We start from the raw sequence: 24,121 nt of genomic DNA, 5'->3' as shown, positions 1-24,121 counted from the left end.
GGTTCAGCACAGATTATTAAATCAAATTGACTGAGGTACTAATTATGTCACCTGTGGCCAAGCATGGATATACTTAAGACCTGGACCGTTAGGGTGCCTTGAGGACCAATTATGGGAACCTCGGCCATGTTGTAAGCATATCACATAATTGTTTGTGCTAAATAAAATTTAAAAACAGTGGGTCACCAAAATGTACCATATAGCCTTTTCATTAGGCTAAGGGTTTCATGCCCCCTCCCCTCCTTTCTTTCAGGAAAACTTTCCCGCATGATGCTGTATTGGAGAGAACATAGCAGAAAAGCAAAGGAGCTTCGCGTTAAGATGGAGATGGCAGAAAAGCACCATGGGAGGCATCTGCTGAGGGACAGCATAAAAAAGTGGAAAGTGTATCATGCTTTGAGTTTGAGGAAAATAGTGAGTGGCAATATGAGTCGGCTTACTGAGATCCCCCATCCCTCACATGAGGAGAAAATGCAAAGTGCTAATGTGTGACATGTTCTCTTTCTAATGGTTTACTTACAAATACAGATGTGTTCTCCTACACCTACCCTCAATACACCATGCAGCGCAAGACGCAACTTGGCTTGCATCAAATGTCTTTTACACCATAAAATAAAATGCTTCTTAGCTCCAAACTGCTTCACAAGACAGCACTGATTAACTTGTGTTGCGAAACTGGTAAAAAAGCTATGGCCACTACATCATACCACTAAGTATACCGATTCAGACCCAGTCACACACAGACATACAGGTGTCATCAAATTAATCAGTGCAGTCTCGTGAAGCAGTTTGTTGCATCCATTTGCAACTAAGATGCGTTTTCGGCTGAAAAAGATGCTCGACATATGCAGAATTGCACTGGGCCTGGCGCGCCAAGAAGGTTGTTTGGTGTGACTGCAATAATAGCGTATAAGGGTACATTTGTATGCTGTTTTGGTCAGTCTAGCTTGTACTGTGGGAGCCCTAATAGCTCGACCCACACATTGTCTACACCCATAACACTGTTTGTAAATTGACCCCTTACTAATGAAATGTATGTAAGCACATGTACTGGTGGACAAAATGCCTCATACTACTGGGTTGTAGGTTTTTCCTAGTCCTAATAGTATATGGCTTCTCTTACAAGTGTCAGGGTAACCATGCAAAAGCAAACCCTGGGAGGAAGGTACTTTGTTCATCTTTTATCCCTACATATATAAAAACATTTGAAGAGCTTCCCCAATAATGTTTGTCCCAGAGTTGGCTGACAGAAAAATAAGGAATCTATTTGCCATTAAATGCTTTTCTGTGAAGCAAACATGACACAGACCTTACTAGCCTGACCGTCTCCTTTATGTTCTGTTACGATTTATCTGCTCAGGTTTTCAGTTCATAGATATCATACAGTAGGAGCTCTGTTTATCCCACGTAAAGTGTGTGCTGCCTATAGACTTCAGGATTTGATTGTAATTTAATAAATGCCCTAATTTTAACTACTTAAACTGCAGATGTTGAAAGCTTCACGTTATGTGCCAGATTACTTCAATAGATTACATTCTCGGATTCATTTCACAGCTTCTGCAGCGGCATCAGATCATCTTCTCTAGACACAGACTGAGTCGGTACTATCTGAGGAAATGGCACCACAGGGTAAATTGAATTGTATTTACACATTGTCTTCATGAATGCAGACTTGTTCAGTATTAACTGTTCCTGTCTGGTGGACTGACTTTTGTGTTGTAGTTGTTGGAAAAAGGGCATGAGGATAAGCTGACAATACAAGCTCTGTGGCATTGGTCCCTCAACCTGCAGGGAAAGGTATTTCACTGTCAAGATATATCAAAAATATTACCTTGTGTACTATTTACTAATAGTGTTGTGTGTTAGGTGTTTGATTGCTGGTTGGCGTATGTCAGTGAGCGCCGGAGAAAGAAACGGCGCCTTGTAGAGGCAGTGGAAGTTTATCGCATTGACCTCCTGCAAGAGGGGGTGACGAGGCTCCTACGTTTCATGTCTGGAATGAAGCAGTTCCGAACTCAGTTGTCCACTCAGCATCAGTTACAGGTAGGTAAAAATTCTCAATACAGAATAACTATATTTGTCTATGTCCTGATCTGAATGTTTTCAGTATCGTAAGAAATTTGATGAAACCTCAGATTGTTACATATTATGTGTTTCCTGTAATAGCTGCTTATTTGAACTTCTAAGGGGTATATTCAATTAGGGTCGGATCCATTCCGACATGCATTTGTCGGAATGGATCCGACAAGGGCTATTCAATGCCCATCTCAATTCGACTTTAAAAAAGTCGAATTGGGATAAGGGACTGGAGAGGGGGGAGAGCCGCGGGCAGACGGGGGACAGCAGCGCTGCAGGAGGATGTGACACAACCACTAGACCTCACGGCAGAGTCCACCCGGCTCCAACAAGCGGGATCTCACTTGCTGGATCCGGGTGGACGCTCCCGTGAGCGGCGGCGGCTAGGACACATCCTCCTGTAGCGCTGCTGTCCCCCGCCTGCCCGCGGCTCTCCCCCCTCTCCTCTTCTCAGGTCCCTCATCTCAGTTCAACTTTTTTTTTTTTAAGTCGAACTGAAATGGTCGGAAACGGGGCCAAATCCTGTCGAATTTGGCCCCGTTTCCATCAAAAGCACATGAATCGGCAGCTATACAGCCGATTCACGTACTATTCGACAAGTCGAATAAAAATGCTGGGGACTGAGTAGGTCGGAACCCCTTCCGACCTGAAAAAGTCGAAAACTGCAGTCTTTTCGATAAGAGGGGGTTCCCCTTCACTACTGGGTACTAAGGGTTCACAGGCTAGCGGGGCTGAACCGGAATGGGTTAATTCTCTTAAGGGAATGATCTCTACTCTTTCTACAAAATTGTCCCGCAATGAGAAAGAGACTCAGTACTTAAAACAGACTGTGGTGAGTTTATGAACAGAGACTCTGGGGTAAATTTACTAAGATTCGTATTTTCCCGTTTCAGGTCAAAGTTCAATCACGAATGACATCGAAAGTGTAAAACTGCAACTTTTTGAATTTGTTACGATGGATTTACTAAGCTGTCGTATTCGGGTTTTTCTTTTCTTCCGATGTCGATGTCATTCGTGTTTTTTTTGTGTTTTTTACGGCAGTGATTAGCAAAACACTGCCGACTTTTTTACAATTAATCTCGGCCGGATCTGTGTGATCCGTGCTGGGGTTCTATTTTTTTTTTTTTTTTTAATTAAACACTGTAAAATTTAAAAAAAAAATTGCGTGGGGTCCCCCCCTCCTAAGCATAACCAGCCTCGGGCTCTTTGAGCCGATCCTGGTTGCCGAAATATGGGAAAAAAATTGACAGGGGTTTCCCCCATATTTAAGCAACCAGCATCGGGCTCTGCGCCTGGTCCTGGTTCCAAAAATACAGGGGACAAAAAGAGTAGGGGTCCCCCGTATTTTTAAAACCAGCACCGGGCTCCACTAGCTGGACAGATAATGCCACAGCCGGGGGTCACTTTTATATAGTGCCCTGCGGCCGTGGCATCAAAAATCCAACTAGTCACCCCTGGCCGGGGTACCCTGGGGGAGTGGGGACCCCTTCAATCAAGGGGTCCCCCCCCCCCCCCAGCCACCCAAGGGCCAGGGGTGAAGCCCGAGGCTGTCCCCCCCCCATCCAATGGGCTGCGGATGGGGGGGCTGATAGCCTTTGTTGTAAAAGAAAAGATATTGTTTTTAGTAGCAGTACTACAAGTCCCAGCAAGCCTCCCCCGCATGCTGGTACTTGGAGAACCACAAGTACCAGCATGCGGCGGAAAAACGGGCCCGCTGGTACCTGTAGTACTACTACTAAAAAAATACCCAAAAAAACACAAGACACACACACCGTGAAAGTATAATTTTATTACATACATACACACATACATACATACTTACCTTATGTTCCCACGCAGGTCGGTCCTCTTCTCCAGTAGAATCCAAGGGGTACCTGTTGAAGAAATTATACTCACGAGATCCAGGGGTCCAGGGTCCTCGGGGAATCCAGGTGTAATCCACGTACTTGAAAAAAATAACAAAACGGACACTCGAGCCACGCACTAAAAGGGGACCCATGTTTGCACATGGATCCCCTTTTCCCGACTGCCAGAAACCCACTCTGACTGATGTCTAAGTGGGTTTCTTCAGCCAATCAGGGAGTGCCACGTTGTAGCACTCTCCTGATCGGCTGTGTGCTCCTGTACTGACTGACAGGCAGCACGCGGCAGTGTTACAATGTAGCGCCTATGCGCTCCATTGTAACCAATGCTGGGAACTTTCTTGCTCAGCGGTGACGTCACTTTAGGTCAACCGCAGGGCAGAAAGTTCCCATCATTGGTTACAATGTAGCGCATAGGCGCTACATTGTAACACTGCCGTGTGCTGCCTGTCAGTGAGGACAGGAGCACACAGCTGATCAGGAGAGTGCTACAACGTGGCGCTCCCTGATTGGCTGAAGAAACCCACTTAGACAGAAGTCAAAGTGGGTTTCTGGCATTCGTGGAAAGGTGACCCATGTGCAAACATGGGTCCCCTTTCAGTTCGTGGTCGGGACACCGTTTTGTTATTTTTTTCAAGTACGTGGATTACCCCTGGATTTCCCGAGGAGCCTGGACCCCTGGATCTCGTGAGTATAATTTCTTCAACAGGTACCCCTTGGATTCTACTGGAGAAGAGGACCGACCTGCGTGGGAACATAAGGTAAGTATGTATGTATGTGTGTATGTATGTAATAAAATTATACTTTCACGGTGTGTGTGTCTTGTGTTTTTTTGGGTATTTTTTTAGTAGTAGTACTACAGGTACCAGCGGGCCCGTTTTTCCGCCGCATGCTGGTACTTGTGGTTCTCCAAGTACCAGCATGCGGGGGAGGCTTGCTGGGCCTTGTAGTACTGCTACTAAAAACAATATCTTTATCTTTTACAACAAAGGCTATCAGCCTCCCCATCCGCAGCCCATTGGATGGGGGGGGACAGCCTCGGGCTTCACCCCTGGCCCTTGGGTGGCTGGGGGGGGGGGACCCCTTGATTGAAGGGGTCCCCACTCCCCCAGGGTACCCCGGCCAGGAGTGACTAGTTGGATTTTTGATGCCACGGCCGCAGGGCACTATATAAAAGTGACCCCCGGCTGTGGCATTATCTGTCCAGCTAGTGGAGCCCGGTGCTGGTTTTAAAAATACGGGGGACCCCTACTCTTTTTGTCCCCCGTATTTTTGGGACCAGGACCAGGCGCAGAGCTCGATGCTGGTTGCTTAAATATGGGGGAACCCCTGTCATTTTTTTTCCCATATTTCTGCAACCAGGATCGGCTCAAAGAGCCCGAGGCTGGTTTTGCTTAGGAGGGGGGACCCCACGCAATTTTTTTTGAAAAAATAAGCACTTTCCCACCCCTTCCCACTGATATACATGCACGGATCTCATGGATCCGTGCATGCCTATCCAATCACGAATAAAAAAAAAAGGTCTGTTTTTTTTTAGCACTTTTTTACGAGTTGTAATTTTTCACGGCAGTGTTTGTTTGTTTTTTGCTTTGCACTTCTTAGTAAATGACCGAGATTCATACTTAAACAGCCGCGTTTTGACCGATGGTGTATTCATTCGTAATTTTTTACTTGGACTTGCAAAAAATTACGAATGCCCTCATCTCTGCCGTGATTAGTGTTTAGTAAATTACCGAGATGACACTTTGATGAAAAAACGGCATCTCGGTCAAAATCGGGAGCTTAGTAAATTTCCCCCTCAGTCTCCAAAACAGCGTCTCAGTCCCCTCCCATTTGTCCACAAAAGAGATCTCTGGCCCATATCCTGCAGTCTAACTCTGACAGGTCAGACATGGAGAAGGGAGAGGTGGACTCAGAGGGATAGGGATGCAGCCCTGTCCCAGGGAATAGAGGCTATCAGAGATGTTCTGCATATTCCTGATAAGGTGTCAGAGGAGTGTGAGGAATCTTATTTTATTGTAAAAAAGAAGTCCTCAGTTACTTTTCCTGCGTCAAAGGAACTGAATACTCTGTTTGAAGAACCATGGGTTAATCCTGATGAGAAGTTTCAGATCCCTAAAAGGTTGCTCTCATCTTTTTCTTTTCCTCTGGAGGATAGGAAAAAATGGGAAAATCCACTGATAGCCTAGAGACTGATGCGTCCACTATCACGTAATATTGTATTGCCTGTTCCTGGTGCAGCCTCCCTGAATGACACGGCTGATCGTAAAATTGAGACTACACTCAAATCTTTGTACACAGTTGCTGGGTTGGCGCACATACCCACTATTGCATGTGCGTAGATCACTAAATCAATTGCTAAGTGGTCAGGTAATCTAATCGAGGTGGTTAGATTCCTTATCTAGGGGGGATGTTGTCTTGCTCCTGCAGCATATACAGGATTCTGCAAACTTTATGGTAGAAGCCATAAAGGAAATAGGCATGCTTAAAGCACGCACCACTGCTTTGGCAGTGTCGGCATGCAGGGACTTCTGGCTACGCCAGTGGACTGCTGATGCTGATTCCAGGAAGGGCGTGGAAGGCCTGCCATTCACAGGAGAGGCCTTGTTCGGAGATGAATTAGACAAATGGATCTCCACAGCTACTGTGGTTAAGTCTATGTATCTTCCTTCCCCAGTTCCAGGCCCTGCCATTTGGTCTCTCCACGGCACAGAGGGTGTTCACCAAGGTGATGGCAGAGATGTTTCTACTCCGCAAACAGGGAGTGAACATAATTCCATACCTGGACAATCTCCTGACAAAAGCACCGTCCAGGGAAAGGTTGCTGGACAGCATTGCTCTATCAACCAAGCTTCTCCAGGATCATGGGTGGATCTGAACCTTCCGAAATCTCACCTAGAGCCAACACGGAGGCTCCCATTCCTGGGAATGATACTGGATACGGAATCGCAGAAGGTGTTCCTTCTGTTGGAAAAGGCATTAGTAATCCAGTCGATGGTTCGGGATGTCCTGAAGCCAGCCCGGATATTGGTACATCTATGCATTCGCCTTCTGGGGAATCTTACGAGGCTCTTCGATATGGAAGCTTTCACGCAAGACCCTTCCAGCTCGATCTGTTGGACAAATGGTCCGGATTGCATCTTCACAGGCACCAGAGTATACGTCTGTCGCCAAGAGCCAGGATCTCCCTTCTGTGGTGGCTACAGACTTCTCACCTCGTCGAGGGTCGGAGGTTCAGAATTCAGAACTGGGTTCTGCTAACCACAGACGCAAGTCTCAGGGGTTTGGGGGCAGTCACTCAGGGGGTGCAGCTTCAAGGAAGATGGTCCAGTCAGGAAGTTGTCCTTCCAATCAACATTCTGGAACTCAGGGCCATATACAACGCCCTTCTGCAGGCCTCACATCTTCTTCAAGATTGGGCCATTCAGGTCCAGTCGGACAATGTGATGGCAGTAACGTACATAAACCGACAGGGCGGAACGAAAAGCAGAGCAGCAATGTCAGAGGTGTCAAGAATTCTCCTCTGGGCAGAGAGAAATGCTGTGGCATTGTCAGCGGTCTTCATTCCGGGAGTAGGCAGCTGGGAAGCAGACTTCACAGCAGACACTACCTGCACCCGGGGGAGTTGGGCCTTCACCCGGAAGTGGAAATACAAAGAAATTGAGCTGTCCCAAGGCGCAAAAAGTAAAGGACCTATGCAGCTGGAAACACACACAGCGACCACCGAATCCCTGAAACAAGAACACAATAATACAAAAATGGAGTGCAATACAGCGCTCAGTCCCGTTTCAACATGAATGTCCAAAAAACCTTTAGAAAACGTATCTTATAGAAGTGGCTGGACAGCTTAAAGATGGTGTGTCTACTTCCGGTCGTCGTCCCATAGGCGAATTCACCTCAAAAGAAGACCAAATGGAGGTAACATAGTGTAGTATATCTACAATAGATTGGAAGCACCCGTGTGGAAATATGAATATCGAGTGATGGAAAGGTTTGCGTACCCGAACTCACACTATTTATAGGTGAATGACGCCCATAAAGGTATAGGTACAGATTCTGTTCCACCTTGAATGGGTCGTGTTGAGAGGTGGGACTCCTCCATTGGGGTGATTAAGTATATACATACCCACCTTTGGCCAGTGTTACACGGTTGGAGGAAGAAAAATAAAGAAACCATTATGGGTGTACAACTGTCATGTTCTATGTGAGTACGGGAGTACTGGTTAAAGGTGTGCTCAAGGTTGGTCCATCCACATTATTGGAGATTGGTGGTTAAAGATACCTTTTTGTTTTTCCTGCTAGCCCATCGAGGCAACAAGAAAAAAAGCAGTATAGAGAGAAAATATATAGGTGGCTCGGCCTTTGTATGTTGCCTTGACACAAACCATGAGATGTCCCAAAGCCACCAGCTAGTGGACAGGAGGAATACCTAAGAGCAGCCACCTGTAGGACCTTCCTACGATGTGTCCACTGCAGTGGCTGACATTTGTGTATAAAAGATGACCAGGTGGCTTCTTTGCACATTAAAGTAATATGCAAGACGGACAGCTGCATTAGACTCATAGGCATGCACAGACGCTCTGGAATCTCCCCTCCTTTGCCGGGTAACTGACTACTCCACCCCATGTTCTGGGACACAAGACTGCTCACCTGGGCCGCCAGGTAAGCAGTCTATATCCTGGGGGGGCCTTTGGGGGGGGGGAAGTAGATCATAATGCGTCGGAGGGGGGGAAGTCAGGAGCGGCACCCCCGTGTCGGCGTCTGCGCACGCCTATGATTAAACTGTGTCAATCCAGAGGGTGGTATTACAGAATGTAATGGCTTCCTGATGTAGTGGGAGATTTGCTGGGTGGAGACATCATATTCCTACCTGTGGTTCTTTTAAGGATCTGTTATTAAAACTACTGTATCCTAGATAGGCAGATCTGTAGCTATCACCATGTTCAAGATGGGAACCCCCTGGCAAATGTGGGAAGCAAAGATACCTTAGTTAGGAAAGAAGGAACTGTATGAAGGACAACTTTGTTTTGGGGGGAAACCCCAGTAGTTTTGAGAAAAACTGCCTTCCAGGTGAGAAAACACAAGGTATCAGAACAAAGATGAATGAATGATAACTATATTTTGTACAGCTCATCATAATATATTTGGGATGATGCATTCAGCATATATTGATTTATATATATATATATATATATAATATGTATGATGTACTGATGCTCCTAATTAGAATCAACCACCTTCATAGTAGGGGTGGTATTCATGTGACCGGCGGTCTGCTGACCGACAGTCACATGACCTCCTCCATCGTCCCGAAGGCTCACTATCCCGATGGTCGGCATGCCGACCAACAGGGACTATTTCCACTCGTGGGTGTCCACGACACCCATAGAGTGGGAATAGAACCCCGTGGCGACCGCAGGTCGCCACCGAGCCCGCAGCGTGGCGAGCGCAGCGAGCCTGCAAGGGGCTTGCTGCACTCGCCCCTCCCCGCCGGGATCCCGGCGTCGGTATGCTGCCGGGATCCCAGCGTCGGTAAGCTGACCGGCGGTCAGGAGACCGCCGGTCAGCCATACTACACCCCATAGTAGATACATAGATAAAAAAAGACCTTACTTTCATAAAATGTATTAACATTAACAATGTTAAAATTCGTAATGGTACATCAGTAATGTCTGTACTATTTCTCAGAAATAAACAATTTAGCATTTGTTCAATTTGTGTCATGTACAACATATTTCTTTGTAGATGTTTGTTCAAAATGCAGTACTGATGTTGAAATTAACATAAACCGAACGCGTTTCGTCCCAAAGGACTTCCTCAGGGGTAAAGATCTAGGTGGTAAAATGGAACAACTGAGTATTTACACAATTACAGTTTCTGTTATTTGATGCTATAAAAATTGACACTACACAGTGAATACCCAAAAACAAGCGTGGTAAATGTAACTTGATAAGTGTGAGAGTGTATGTATGTATGTATGTATGTATGTATATGTATAATAGGATTTTAATACCTACCAGTAAATCCTTTTCTCCTAGTCCGTAGAGGATGCTGGGGACTCCAAAAGGACCATGGGGTATAGATCCGCAGGAGCTTGGGCACACTAAAAAGACTTTGACTGGGTGTGAACTGGCTCCTCCCTCTATGCCCCTCCTCCAGACCTCAGTTATAGGAACTGTGCCCAGGAGAGACGGACATTTCGAGGAAAGGATTTTTGTTCAACTAAGGACGAGAAACATACCAACCCACACCACAAACATACCGTACAACTGGAGTAGCATGAAACCAGATAACAGTATGAACTAACAACAGCAACAAGCTGAACATAACTGATACACAAACCACGTGTAACCGAAAATAACCAGTATCAACCTAACTGCAAGGAACAGTCCGCACTGGGATGGGCGCCCAGCATCCTCTACGGACTAGGAGAAAAGGATTTACCGGTAGGTATTAAAATCCTATTTTCTCTTACGTCTTAGAGGATGCTGGGGACTCCAAAAGGACCATGGGGTCTATACCAAAGCTCCAGACCGGGCGGGAGAGTGCGGACGACTCTGCAGCACCGATTGAGCAAACATGAGGTCCTCATCAGCCAGGGTATCAAACTTGTAGAACTTAGCAGAAGTGTTTGAACCTGACCACGTAGCTGCTCTGCAAAGTTTAAGTACCGGGACCTCTCGGGCAGCCCCCCAAGAGGAGCCCACTTTCCTGGTAGAATGGGCCTTTACTGACTTCGGCAACGGTAGCCCAGCCGAAGAATGAGCTTGCTGAATCGTAGTACAAATCCAGCGTGCAATAGTTTGCTTAGAAACAGGATTTCCAATCTTGTTGGAAGCATACAGGACAAACAGCCTCTGTCTTCCTAGTAAGAGCCGTCCTGGCGACGTAAATTTTCAAAGCTCTTACAACATCAAGAGATTTTGGGACCGCCACAGCATCCGTAGCCACAGGCACAACAATAGGTTGGTTAATGTGAAACGAAGAAACTACCTTCGGCAGAAATTGTTGACGAGTCCTCAATTCCGCTCTATCCGAATGGAAAATCAAATATGGGCTCTTGTGAGACAAGGCCGCTAATTCAGACACTCGCCTGGCAGACGCCAGAGCCAAAAGCATGACCACTTTCCAAGTGAGGAACTGTAACTCAACCTTACGCAAAGGCTCAAACCAGGGAGACATAAGAAACTGCAACACCACTTCCAGATCCCACGGCGCCACGGGTGGCACAAATGGAGGATGAATATGCAGCACTCCCTTCACGAAAGTCTGAACCTCAGGAAGGACGGCCAATTCCTTTTGAAAGAAAATAGATAAGGCCGAAGTCTGCACTTTGATGGAACCCAATATCATGGCCTGCATCCACGCCCGCCTGCAAAAAATGGAGGAAACGACCCAAGTGAAACTCCTCCGGAGGAGCTGCTTTGGATTCACACCACTACACACATTTTCTCCAAATACGGTGATAATGTTTCGCCGTGACCTCTTTCCTAGCCTTAAGGAGAGTGGGGATGACTTCCCCGGGAATACCCTTCAGAGCTAAAATCTGGCGTTCAACTTCCACGCCGTCAAACGCAGCTGCGGTAAGTCCGGAAACAGGCACGGCCCCTGCAGTAACAGGTCCTCTCTTAGAGGAAGCGGCCAGGGATCTTCCACAAGTAATTCCTGAAGATCCGGATACCAGGCCCTTCGTGGCCAATCTGAAGCGACTAGTATTGCCTGAACCCTTGTTCGTCTTACGATCCTCAGCACCTTCGGAATGAGAGGAAGCGGAGGGAACACATACACCGACTGAAACACCCACGGAGTTACCAGGGCCTCCACCGCACAGGCTTGGGGGTCCCTTGACCTGGAACAATACTAGTTTCTTGTTGAGGCGAGACGCCATCATGTCTATCAGAGGAGTTCCCCAACGCCTTGTCACTTCTACAAATACTTCTTGATGAAGAGCCCACTCCCCTGGATGGAGATCGTGTCTGCTGAGAAAATCTGCTTCCCAGTTGTCCACTCCCGGGAGGAAGACTGCTGACAGAGCGCTCACGTGCTGTTCCGCCCAGCGGAGAATCCTTGTGGCTTCCGCCATTGCCGCCTTGCTCCTTGTTCCACCTTGGCGGTTTACGTACGCCACCGCTGTGATGTTGTCCGACTGGATCAGGACAGGGAGACCCTGAAGAAGGTTCTTTGCTTGCAGAAGGCCGTTGTAAATGGCTCTTAACTCGAGAACATTTATGTGGAGAGAAGATTCCTGGCTTCACCATTTTCCCTGGAAACTTCTTCCCTGCGCTACTGCGCCCCAGCCTCGGAGACTTGCATCTGTGTTCAGCAGAACCCAGTCCTGGATTCCGAAATTGCGTCCCTCTAGGAGGTAAGAGTTTTGCAGCCACCACAGGAGAGAGATCCTGGCCCTGGAAGATTTACTTATTTTCCGGTGCATGTGTAGGTGAGACCCGGACCATTTGTCCAACAGGTCCCACTGAAACACCCGGGCATGAAACCTGCCAAACGGAATGGCTTCGTAAGCCGCCACCATCTTCCCTAGCACTCGAGTGCATTGATGAATCGACACACTTGTTGGTCTCAAAAGCTTCTTGACCATGGTCTGTATTTCTAGAGCTTTGTCCTCCGGAAGAAACACTCTCTGAAGCGTTGTGTCTAGGATCATGCCCAGGAAGGGCAGCCGAGTCGTCGGAAGTAACTGAGACTTTGGCAAATTTAAAATCCAACCGTGATGTTGCAGAACAGTCAGGGATAGTTCCACATTCTTTAACAATAGTTCATTTGACCTCGCCTTTATCAGGAGATCGTCCAAGTACTGGATAATTGTGACCCCTCGCTTGCGAAGGAGTACCATCATTTCTGCCATAACCTTGGTGAAAACCCTCGGGGCCGTGGAAAGGCCAAACGGGAACGTCTGAAATTCGTAATGACAATCCTGCACCGCAAATCTCAGGAAGGCCTGATGCGGAGGATAAATCAGGACGTGTAAGTAGGCATCCTTTATGTCGACTGACACCATAAAATCCCCCGCTTCTAGGCTGGAGATCACAGCTCGAAGAGATTCCATCTTGAACTTGAAGGTTTTCAAGTATGGATTGAGGGATTTTAGGTTCAGAATCGGTCTGACCGAACCGTCCGGCTTCGGTACGACAAAGAGGCTCGAATAGAACCCTTCCCCCCGTTGGGACGGGGGAACGGGAACAATGACCCTCTGTTGACACAACCTTTGTATCACAGCATTTACTACTTCTCTTTCTGGAAGAGAAGCTGGCAAGGCCGATATGAAAAAGCAGCGAGGGGGCATCTCCTGAAACTCCAGCTTGTACCCTTGGGACACTATGTCTAAGACCCAAGGATCCAGGGCTGATTGAAACCAGACCTGACTGAAGACCCAGAGACGGCCCCCCACCGGCACGGACTCCCGCAGGGGAGCCTCAGCGTCATGCGGTGGACTTGGTAGAGGCAAAGGGAGGACTTTTGGTCCTGGGTGCCTGATACTGCAGGCGACTTCTTTCCCCTTCCTCTACCCTTTGAAGCGAGGAAGGACGAGCCTTTACCTCGTTTGTATTTATTAGGTCGAAAGGACTTCATCTGTTGATGGGGTGCCTTTTTCTGTTGTGTGGAAACATAAGGAAGAAAAGATGACTTACCCGCAGTAGCGGTAGACACCAGGTCAGCCAGGCCGTCACCAAACAAGACACTACCTTTGAAGGGGAGAGCTTCCATATTTTTCTTGGAGTCAGCATCAGCATTCCATTGATGGATCCACAGCGCCCTCCTGACCTTGACCGCCATGGCTTTGGCTCTTGATCCCAAGAGGCCAACATCCCTCGCCGCATCCTTTAGGTAATCTGCAGCGTCTTTGATATAACCAAGAGTCAAAAGAATATTATCTTTATCAAGGGTATCCATATCAGAAGCTAAATTATCAGCCCATTTAGCAATAGCACTACTCACCCATACCGACGCCACAGCAGGTCTGAGCAATGCACCAGTATTGGCGAAAATGGCCTTCAAAGACGTCTCCAGCTTGCGATCCGCCGGATCCTTGAGAACAGCCGTGTCAGGGGACGGAAGCGCCACCTTCTTGGAAAAACGGGACAGAGCCTTGTCGACATTCGGAGACGACTCCCATTTTTCCCTGTCATCAGAGGGGAACGGATACGCCATAAAAATTCTCTTGGGAATCTACCACCTCTTGTCCGGCAACTCCCAAGCTTTTTCACAAAGAGCATTCATTTCATGAGAGGGGGAAAACTTCCTCAGGTTTTTTCCCTTTAAATAGGCAAATCCTTGTTTCCTGAACCGCAGGTTCGTCAGAGATACGTAAAACATCTTTAATAGCCACAATCATGTACTGAATACTCTTAACTACCCTTGGGTGTAAAGTAGCCTCATTAAAGTCGACATCGGAATCAGAGTCCGTGTCGGCATCTGTATCTACCATCTGGGTAAATGAACGTTTTTGTGACTGAGGGGGTCTGCACCTGAGCCAAAGCATCCTCCATGGATTTTCTCCATGTTTGTGTCTGAGAATCAGATTTATCAAGCCTCTTAGACAACAAAGCTACATTAGCATTAAGTGTACTCAATATAGTAACCCAATCCATTTCCAGCCCCTTTTCTGCGCCCCCAGTAACTTCCTCCAGGGAGGAACACTCAGCCTCAGACATGCCAACACAAAGTACCGGGGACATGCCAACACAAAGTACCGGCACCCAACACACACACTGGCCAAATAAAGGGGACAGCCTACAGGGAAGCCATGAGAGAGAAACACAGAGGGAGTATGCCAGCTCACACCCCAGCGCCCATATACTACACAAGAATAATATATGTAAGCAGCGCTCTAATAATAACCATAAAAGCACCAAATTATTTGTGCGCCTCCCCCCCCCCCCCGTTTTGCTCCCCTTTACTTGTGGAGAGCTTGGAGGACCGGGCGAGCGTTCTATGCAGCGGCTGTGGAGAGAAGAAAATGGCGCTGGTGAGCTGTGCGGCTAAGCCCCGCCCCTTCCCGGCGCGCTTCAGTCCCGCTTAAATTTAAATTATTTATACTGGTGGGGGTCTTATATACGGTGCCCGGGCACCGAATATGGCTTCTATCAGTACCAAAATACCTCAGTAACTGCTGCCCAGGGCGCCCCCCCTTCCCCAGCGCCCTGCACCCTGTGAGTGTCGTTGGTGATGTGTGTGGGAGCATGGAGCGCTACGCTGTACCTCTGTTACTGAAGTCTTAATACTCACCCGGCTTCTGTCTTCTGTGAGGGGGGTGACGGCGTGGCTCCAGGAACAAGCAGCTAGGCGAACCAAGTGATCGAACCCACTGGAGCTAATGGTGTCTAGTAGCCTAAGAAGCAGAGCCCTTAACTAAGCAGAAGTAGGTCTGACTTCTCTCCCCTCAGTCCCTCGATGCAGGGAGCCTGTAGCCAGCAGGTCTCCCTGAAAATAAAAAAACCTAACAAAAAGTCTTTCTAGAGAAACTCAGTAGAGCTCCCCTAGTGTGTGTCCAGTCACTCCTGGGCAGAAAGTCTAACTGAGGTCTGGAGGAGGGGCATAGAGGGAGGAGCCAGTACACACCCAGTCAAAGTCTTTTTAGTGTGCCCAAGCTCCTGCGGATCCCGTCTATACCCCATGGTCCTTTTGGAGTCCCCAGCATCCTCTAGGACGTAAGAGAAAAAAAAAATATTTATATACATGTATATACACATATATATACAAATATATATACACACAGTTTGTAAGGAGGGCAAACACCAATACCATCAGAAAAGCTTTGGTAGGTCACTTTAATCAGCATACAGACATGTTTACAGCATGTAGATCGACGTTTTGATCATAGTATAGATCTTTTTCAAGACATCATCAGATCAACAGTTTGATACAGGACCCAGGGCAGCATGACACCCATTGAGGGGAAATCACCTACCTTGCCGGTACACTGGCGGCAGTATTGTGACAGCCGGGAACTCGATGACCGGTATGCAAACCACATACCATTTAAGCTATTGTTTTCTCCCCAGTTTTCTGGCATGAAACATAGCCACTGTCTGAGTCCCTGTGGTGGAACATAACCAAACACTGTGTCTATGGGAAAAGTCTCACACAACATTCCTAAGGGTATAAACTAATGTGAGTCAGAGACAGGAGGGTTTAGAGGAGACTAATGCTATTAGGGAAGTGATTATTTTTACACCAAGTTTCAGAAAGATGTACATAAAATGGTATGTAGAATTCTCATACTTTTTGTTTCTATTGGGTGTACAACAGTTATTGCCTGGGTGTCTGAAAGAATGTATCCTGTTTCCAGGAGGTGCACACACAGAATCTTGCAGTGCGTCACTGCGCCATGATTTGGAAGCAGAAAGTTTTCAAGAAGCTTCACCAAATTCCACCTCCTAATAAGAAAGTAACCTTCGAAATGCCATCAACTGATGTGAAATATGAGGAAGACCCCTGCTGCCCTCCTTCAAGGATTTTATTGCCTGTGAAACATGCAACCGCTCCCCTCTCTGAGGGGCAACCCTCGCTGAGCACCATGTAAGAAGGAAGGAATGATGGCTGCAGATACTTACGTTTTTATTTAGTTTGGGAGTTTGTTATTATGTGCAGGTTTCGTCACTCACCACACTAATATCATGTCCTGTTTTTAGAAGGAAAGAGCGCCTGACACCCCGCAGTCCTGCCTTCTTGCTGCGCTCACTGGAAAGAGAGGGTCTCCTTGGTGTAGCAGGAAGACAAATCAGCTATTCTCATCAGTAAGAAGTGACAGGGTTCAGTCCTCTGGTCTTATGTAACTGGGGATATGTAGCTGAACAGATCACATGAAAGGTTAATTTTGCTGATTATGGTTAATTTTTTATTTTTTATCTTTAATACAGTGACTCCAACACAATAGACAACTCTGAGAAACACAGTTCATGTGTGGACAAGTCACCGCATCTGTCAATAAAATCCACCAGTGCTTCTCAGTCATTGCCAGTACAGCCTTTCCAGCCACCCCAGTCTGACAATTGGCCAGTGATTCAATCTCCCTCATCTGAAGCACCTCACTACTCAAGTTCTCACCAGGCTTTGCCCATTCCAGCCTTAATGCCTCCTTCTTCCTTTATGCCACAAGCTCAGGACCAGTCGGTAAGTGATGACTTTTATGATACGTAAACGATGTAATCGAACTTAAATTATTTTTCCTATTTAATAAATATATATTTATGAATGTGATAACTGTGGTATAGAACTACCTGTACCCTCCTCTACAACAGGGTATTTTTGTTTTTCTCCCCCTACCCCCCCACCCACTGCAGAATATTAGTCTACCGCACCCAGTGGCACAGATCAAAGTGACACGCTCTTCTAGCTCAAAGCAAGTGTCAGATTATTCATGCCAGCTGCTGTCACCAAATGACTTTATCCAGGGAACACGAGTACAACAATCTAACTCTGCAGGTAAGTAGAATTTAATATAGGATTACTTACCATATACCTTCTTGTTTTCACACTTTTGTGATATAAGCACCACTTTGCCTCAAATCCTAAACCGTATGTCAATCAGTGCAAGGGTTTGTTTTTTTTCCTCTTGCATCCATGCTGGGGGACAGTGGTATTGATTTTGGGTAAGGAGGCTGGCTTAGGAGATCAGGCACTAAAACAATTAGTGTTAAGCTCTGTTCCCCTTCTCTATCCCCTGCCCCCAAACCTTCAGTTTTTATTTTTAGTGCCTAGGTGTATAGCTCAAGTACCTGCCAGAGGGAACAGGTAGTTAACAGCGTGTGTGCACTTCCCCTCCCTCTGTACCAGCTCCATGACATGAGCCATCGCTTCACTACCTGAGTTTCCAGGGCTCTCCAACTCTGTCCAGGCTGACAGGAGCTGCTGGGGCTCTACCTAGGGACATGCAGTCAGAGGAGGCAAAGCCTCGCCTATCATACTCCACTGAAAAGAACAGATTTTGCCACTGTATTACATTTACAGTACTGTATATGTAACGCAGTCTGTTAAAAGTTATACAAATCTGCTGTTTTCCATTAGAGTATGACAGGGAGAGAGGATGTGAGGCAGAGATAGATATGCCTACCCTCTCAATCAGAAACTGCCTGGAGTTGCTGGGGGGCAAGGCCGTGCCACAATTAATACTGCATTAAAAAAAAAGCATAAGTTGAAGCCTCACTCTGGGGTCCGTGCCCACATACGTTAGAGGGGAGGCAGCAAATACAACAGGTGACAAACAGTTCCCCAGCCAGTCCCGAAAACTGCACCTGATCAGTGCTGCAGCGTCTCCCTGCCTCATAAAGCAATGTGGCCCAAGTCCAAGTAGCTGCTTATTGTTGTGTCCAGCCAGGGAGGTAAGCAGCGCTGCCTCCTCGTTATGCACACACACTATGTGCTGACGGTTGGAAGGCTGGGGGGGTGCAGGGAGATCATATATAATATATGCAATGCCTCCCTGGGTTTTTACCCCACCGCACGTCACTGGATCTACTAGAGCAGCAGCCTACAAAACAGTGGCAACACTGGGCTGTGTCCCTCTTCCCTGACCTCCTATTACACAGCACCACTACAGGGTCTTACTGTGACCAGGTCCCGTTGCCGCTCAATAAGCTAGTAAAGTCTTTCTCTGCATTCTGGTGCCATTCCCAGTGGGGCTATGTGACTGGTGCCTCATCCATTCTTACTAGGTGGGCTACACACACTCCAGCCCCATTATACACCACTGCAAGTATACAGCAACATTGGTGAACTGTAACTGGGCTTCTGGCTCCTACGGCAAGGCAGTGGTAACGTGTGTCAGCCAGTCTGGAGATAAATACCTTTAATCAGGTAGTTAATTAAATAAACACAGCCTGAATGCATAAGATTATCACTGCTCACTCCTCCCAAACATAGTAGCCTGCACTGGTTTCCAGTCCTGTATCGACTATAATATAGTATTCAGGTTACAGTTAGAGGTTTACATGTCTGACCTTGTTTGATGGATCAGATGAACAAGGTGATGTTACTATGTATGTGGCCAGCCTGCAGACCCTGCTCTTTATTTTTGCAGTCTCACTCAGCCAGTAGAGCTTTGGTCTTTTTATGCGGTTCCTGAAACTAAGCGTACCTTGGAAGAAGTTCCCTTTGAGGGTGATTTTTGTTCAGATCAGTGCTGGGTGGGTCTTTGTTCCCAAGGCACAAACTTCTCCTTTCCATTCTCTTTGCTTCTTTAGTAGAGATAAGTCTTAATTCTTTCGGGGCTCTGTATTTTCCTCTTCCTCTCTTCGACCATCTCCAAGTCTGTAGACGAACCTGCTGCATGATACTCGAGAACTCAGCTCTGTCTGCAGGTAAAAGTTCACAACATTTGGCTACTCCAGTTCCACAACATTTGGCTCCAGACCTTTAGTTGAGTGGACAAGTGTACAAGGTTTACATCCTGGACTTGGACGGTCCAAGACCAAGATGTTATGTTACTCCGCTTCCCCAGGACTCTGGGCGGCAATGTTTTCAAAGTTTGAGGTTCTGCTCCAGCCTTTTCTTAGTGGACAAACCCGACGGTTCATATCATCCAATCCTCAGGTGAAATCCCCCCCGCTCGGTAATGAGTGCGATGGAAGGGGAAGAGTATCTGGTGTCCTTAAGGACATGTACCTTAATGTTCCCATTTGGAATAGTCACAATTCACTTCTCAGATTTGCAGTGGGAAAACTACATTCAGTCTTTCCACGGCTCCCCAAGTATTTACAAAAGTCATTGCCCATATGGTGTCCTTGGTATGTTGCCATGATTATCACTATTATTCCTTACCTGGATGACCTTCTACTCAAGGCTTCTTCCGAGCTCATGCTCAGTCAGCATCTCCAGGTAGCTGTGACCACCCAGGAGCCCCATGACTGGATCATCAATTATACAAAATCAAACCTCACTCCTTCACAGGAGATGGTATTCTTAGCACTTGTTTGACACTTAGAGGCAGAGAGTCTTTCTTCCACTGCAGAAGATTCAGGATCTGCAGGCCTACAGCTTCTTTTGGTCTCGATACTAAAGTACATGTAACTTCTGTGAAAGATGGTGGCTTCCTTCGAAGCTGTACTCCTGCTTTGATGCTCATCCTCTCCAAAGGCAGATTTTTGCGCCATTGGTCCAGGACCGGATCGCGCGTTGACATACAGCTATTTTGCCTTTCCATCCACACCCGCCAGGCTGTTTTGTGGTGGCTTCACACTCCAAATCTTTTAAATGGCTCCCTATATTTGGGGTGGGACTGGGTGTGGATTACCATGGATGAGAGCCTGATTGGCTGGGGTGCAGTCCCGCTAGACCTGCGCCTTCAGGGTCTTTGTCTTGGGCTTCCATCCCTATCAACCTTTTTCTTGCTACAAGCCCATGTTGCTCACGGCTGTCTGGTCTGGATACATTTAGATAACGTGACAACGGTGGCTTACATCAAACAAGCAGGGCAAGATCCACAGTCTCCGGGACCTGACAGAAGTGTCTCACATTCTGCGCTGGGCGGAGGAATGGATTCCCACAATTTTGGCAGTTCACATTCCTCTGGTTGACAGCTGGTACGCAGATTTTCTCAGTCTCCACACTGTGCATCCGGAGGTGTTTGAAGCACTTATGGGGTTTGCCATGAGGTGGCTCTTATGGCCTCCTGCCTAAACAAAAAGCTCACCGTAGATGGAGCTCGATTGTTGGATCTTCAAGCCCTCTTCATGCATGCCATGACTGTGCCTTGGTCCTTCCATCGGAATCGATTCCCATGCTGGCCAGGGTTCTCCACAGGGTTTGTGGGAATGTGTTCGTTATTCTTGTTGCATCAGATTTGGCTTTGTCGATATTGGTACACTACTTCAGAGCACACTGGCTGCTGTGCCTGCCTCTACGTTCCGAACTGCTTCTTCAAGGGCCTTGTAAGCACCCGGATTTGTCTAATCTGGCGTTGACGGCCTGGTTCTTGAGACCCAGATCTTGAGGGATTATGGGTTTTCAAGACCAGTGTCACAAACTTATGCTTCAGGCTCATAAGTCAGTGACGTCTTGGATTTACCATAAAGTCTGGTGACTTGGTACAGCATTGTAAACTCTCTGCTCCGTCTCTTGGCTTTCCTTCAAGAGGGTTTATCTCAGGGCCTTTGCGTCTCCACGCTCAAGTCACCCCCCTTTGAGCTTCTTGACTCAGTGGATTTGTGGAATCTCACTTTGAAGGTTGTTTTTCTTCTTGTCATTGAACTGCTTGCCGTGTCTTAAAGCTGGCAGCCTTATCTGGTAGACCTCCCTTGGTCATTTTTCATCCCGACAGGGTGGTTTTTCAGGCCAAGCCTTCTTTCATTCTGAAAGAGGTCTTGAATTCCATCTCAACAAGGATATTGTTCTCCCTGCTTTTCTGGGGTCTGCCCGTTTGTCTGACTCCTCTTCCTTGGGTCTTTTGGATGCGATTTATATCGACCATACTGCTCTTCGTCAGACTGATTCACTTTTTGTCTTGATTGATGACTCTAAAAGGACTTGGCCAGCCTCCAAGGCTTCTATTGTCCTACCGTTCACCAGGCTTATCTCATTCGACTCGTGCTGTGGTGTTCTCCTGGCCGGTTCTCTGCGATACTTCCTTTAAACAATTTTGCAGGTCTGTACCTGGTGGTCCTCCTGTCATACGTTCACCAAATGCTACAGTTTCCATACTTTTGGTTCTACTGATGTTAGCTTTGGGCGCAAAGTTTTGTGTGAGGCTTTGCCGGACAGTAACCCCCTCCCTCCTCCTCCTTAGGCTTGTTTTGTTAAGTCCCAACGTCAATACCAGTGTAACCCAATATGGATGCAAGAGGAAATTCGATTTTGCTACTCACCACAAAATCACTTCCATGTAATCCAGCTGGGAGAGACACTGCGCTTTCTAACGACTATTGTTATCTTTTCTTATTGATTCTGTTATTTAGGTTCTGTTTGTTCAGTGTTATAGTACTCTTACTACATACAGCTTTGTTAGAAAATTAAAACTGAAGGCCTGGTGGGGAGAGGATAAAGGGTGGGAGCTAAGCCTAACACTTAGTGCCTGAACTCCCAAAGCCAACCCTCTACCCAATGTCAAGTACCAAAATCTAATTTTTAACCAATATTGTTAATGAGCACTATAAAATGTTCCCTATCTGAAAACATGAACTAACAAATACATGTTTTAATTTGCATTTAGAAAAATGGCTTATACAATATTCGTATCAAAAGTGAATAAATGTACACAGCATATAGATCTGTTTTATGTATAGTATAAATAATGTAACTGCTATCCTAATACAAATACCTCAAGAAACAAAGATGAGTCTACAAGACATGTCCAACATAAACATAGTTTTAATTATAACCTACTGTAATTCTCATTCAACTATATCAGTGAGTGATTCCACTGCAGTACAAGAGGAACCACACAATTTGGACACAGATAAGGACTTACAGACAGTCACCCTGGAAAAGGAACTTGCACAAATACAACAAACTATGCAGCAGTACCAAGATCAGAAGCAGGAACTAAAGTACGTTGAGATCAATATGGATGTTAGTTTCATCTTTACAATGCAGGAGCATTGTATCAAGTAAAATATGTATTATCTTTTGGGTGAGCTTCCTTACTATGGGCAGATGTATTAAGCCTGGAGAAGGGATAAAGAAGTGATAAAGCAGTGATAAGTACAAGGTGATAACACACCAACCAGTTAGCTCCTGTTATTTTTAAAATCCGTAATGATTGGCTGGTGCGTTATCGCCATGCGTGGTTTATTACTTCTTTATCCCTTCTCCAGCTTAATACATCTGCCCCTATATCCCTTAAAGTGCACATTAAATAATCTATCACTTGCATTATTTGTGGCTGTCCTAAATTCCCTTCCGAATGTGTGATGATAAACTCATTGTAGGTTTTCACCATAGATAAAGACAGGAAAAAAATATGTATGCAGATTCCATGCTAATATACTTTGGAGATACCCTTATCAAAGCACATTTGAAATAGTCTATTGATTAGAGAGTCTCTTGCTTATAAACTGGAATATAATAGGTTCTGCTCCCAAAAAACTTTATAGGTTTGCTAAATTATATTTCTATAATGGATAGTAAAATCAATATCTATAAAGCAGCACTACCAATTAGTAAAATTTACTAAGGTTCCCCACATCCTAGCCACACCCTCGGGACTATTCTGTACAGTCCTTTTCACCAGGGCTTTTCAGTTCATCTCACAGTCGTGGCTGCATAGCAGAATGGGAGGAGCATGTGAGTGGGAGAACTGAAGTACCAATCACAAGCTGCAGACAAGGTTGTGGACTATGATAGTCCTACTACAGGTTTAAAAAAACAACAAAATTTTTTTCAAATGTTTGCATTTTCTCTTTGAAGAAGCTGGCGTAGGCATGCTGAAGTGCTAAGGAGGTGGCTGGAAGCGGAAGACCTTCTACTGGACCCAGATGACCATATTATTGCCAAAGACATTAAGAGTGAACTGCAGCAGGTAGAAAAATGTGGTTTCTGGAATGATTCTTTTACTTGGTCCACAATTAACCAGATGGCTCCATTTTCTTATATGTTAAAGTCTTAAGCCCAGTACACACTAAACGAGAAGGGAGCGACAGTGGGGGAACTACGCCCATGCTGTATCATGGCTGTCGATATCGAGGACCTCCCTCGTCTGTACATGTTCAGACGAGGGAGGGGGTCGTTAACTACATGGAGTATACACACTGGACGACATTGTAAAAGATCTCGCTCAGAATGGCCCTTCTGAGCGAGATCTTTTACTTTCTTGTCTAGTGTGTATAGGCCTTTACATTATGCAGCAAGTTTAAATGTAGTTGTTTGTATTACCTAATTGTATGTTAGCTACTTTATTTTTCTCTTTCATCCATCTGGGGGACGCTGCACACTTACTGATGGGTTAGAGTGTGTTGGAAGGAAGTTTGGCACAGAACCTATAAAAACTAACTCCTCCCCCCTCTAACCCCTCCCATCGCCAGCCTGACCAGCAGATTACCTCAATTTTAGTTTTGTGCCTGAGGAGTACAGACACAGGTTTTTTTGCCTATAGTTTTTAGCTAGGTTTCTTTTGTTTTGATTTCAGTTTTTTTACATATTTAATCCCTGTGTACAGGTGACAAACATGGTAGGAGTGGGATTAGCTAGATAAGAATTTTTCCCACTCTACATGGCTTCTGAGAAGCCACCAT

The 24,121-nt window shown here is 46.3% G+C and overlaps 1 protein-coding gene across 3 annotated transcripts in view; it reads left to right on the top strand.

The window, feature by feature from the left end:
• SFI1 (SFI1 centrin binding protein) overlaps positions 1 to 24,121 on the top strand; it is a 353,554-nt gene that overhangs the window by 311,585 nt on the left and 17,848 nt on the right. For 2 of the 3 annotated variants that reach the window (XM_063913070.1, XM_063913068.1), the window contains 10 exons: positions 254 to 414; positions 1,555 to 1,629; positions 1,723 to 1,797; positions 1,867 to 2,043; positions 16,246 to 16,475; positions 16,589 to 16,693; positions 16,817 to 17,069; positions 17,240 to 17,381; positions 22,300 to 22,438; positions 23,298 to 23,409. In XM_063913070.1, the coding sequence (XP_063769140.1) occupies positions 254 to 414; positions 1,555 to 1,629; positions 1,723 to 1,797; positions 1,867 to 2,043; positions 16,246 to 16,475; positions 16,589 to 16,693; positions 16,817 to 17,069; positions 17,240 to 17,381; positions 22,300 to 22,438; positions 23,298 to 23,409 (1,469 nt within the window). The remainder of the gene's footprint in view (positions 1 to 253; positions 415 to 1,554; positions 1,630 to 1,722; positions 1,798 to 1,866; positions 2,044 to 16,245; positions 16,476 to 16,588; positions 16,694 to 16,816; positions 17,070 to 17,239; positions 17,382 to 22,299; positions 22,439 to 23,297; positions 23,410 to 24,121) is intronic. The other variant, XM_063913069.1, reaches the window with a different exon arrangement.

This window comes from Pseudophryne corroboree, chromosome 1, assembly GCF_028390025.1.
Source record: "Pseudophryne corroboree isolate aPseCor3 chromosome 1, aPseCor3.hap2, whole genome shotgun sequence".
Classification (NCBI taxonomy): domain Eukaryota; kingdom Metazoa; phylum Chordata; class Amphibia; order Anura; family Myobatrachidae; genus Pseudophryne; species Pseudophryne corroboree.
This window is presented reverse-complemented; position numbering and strand designations above follow the sequence as displayed.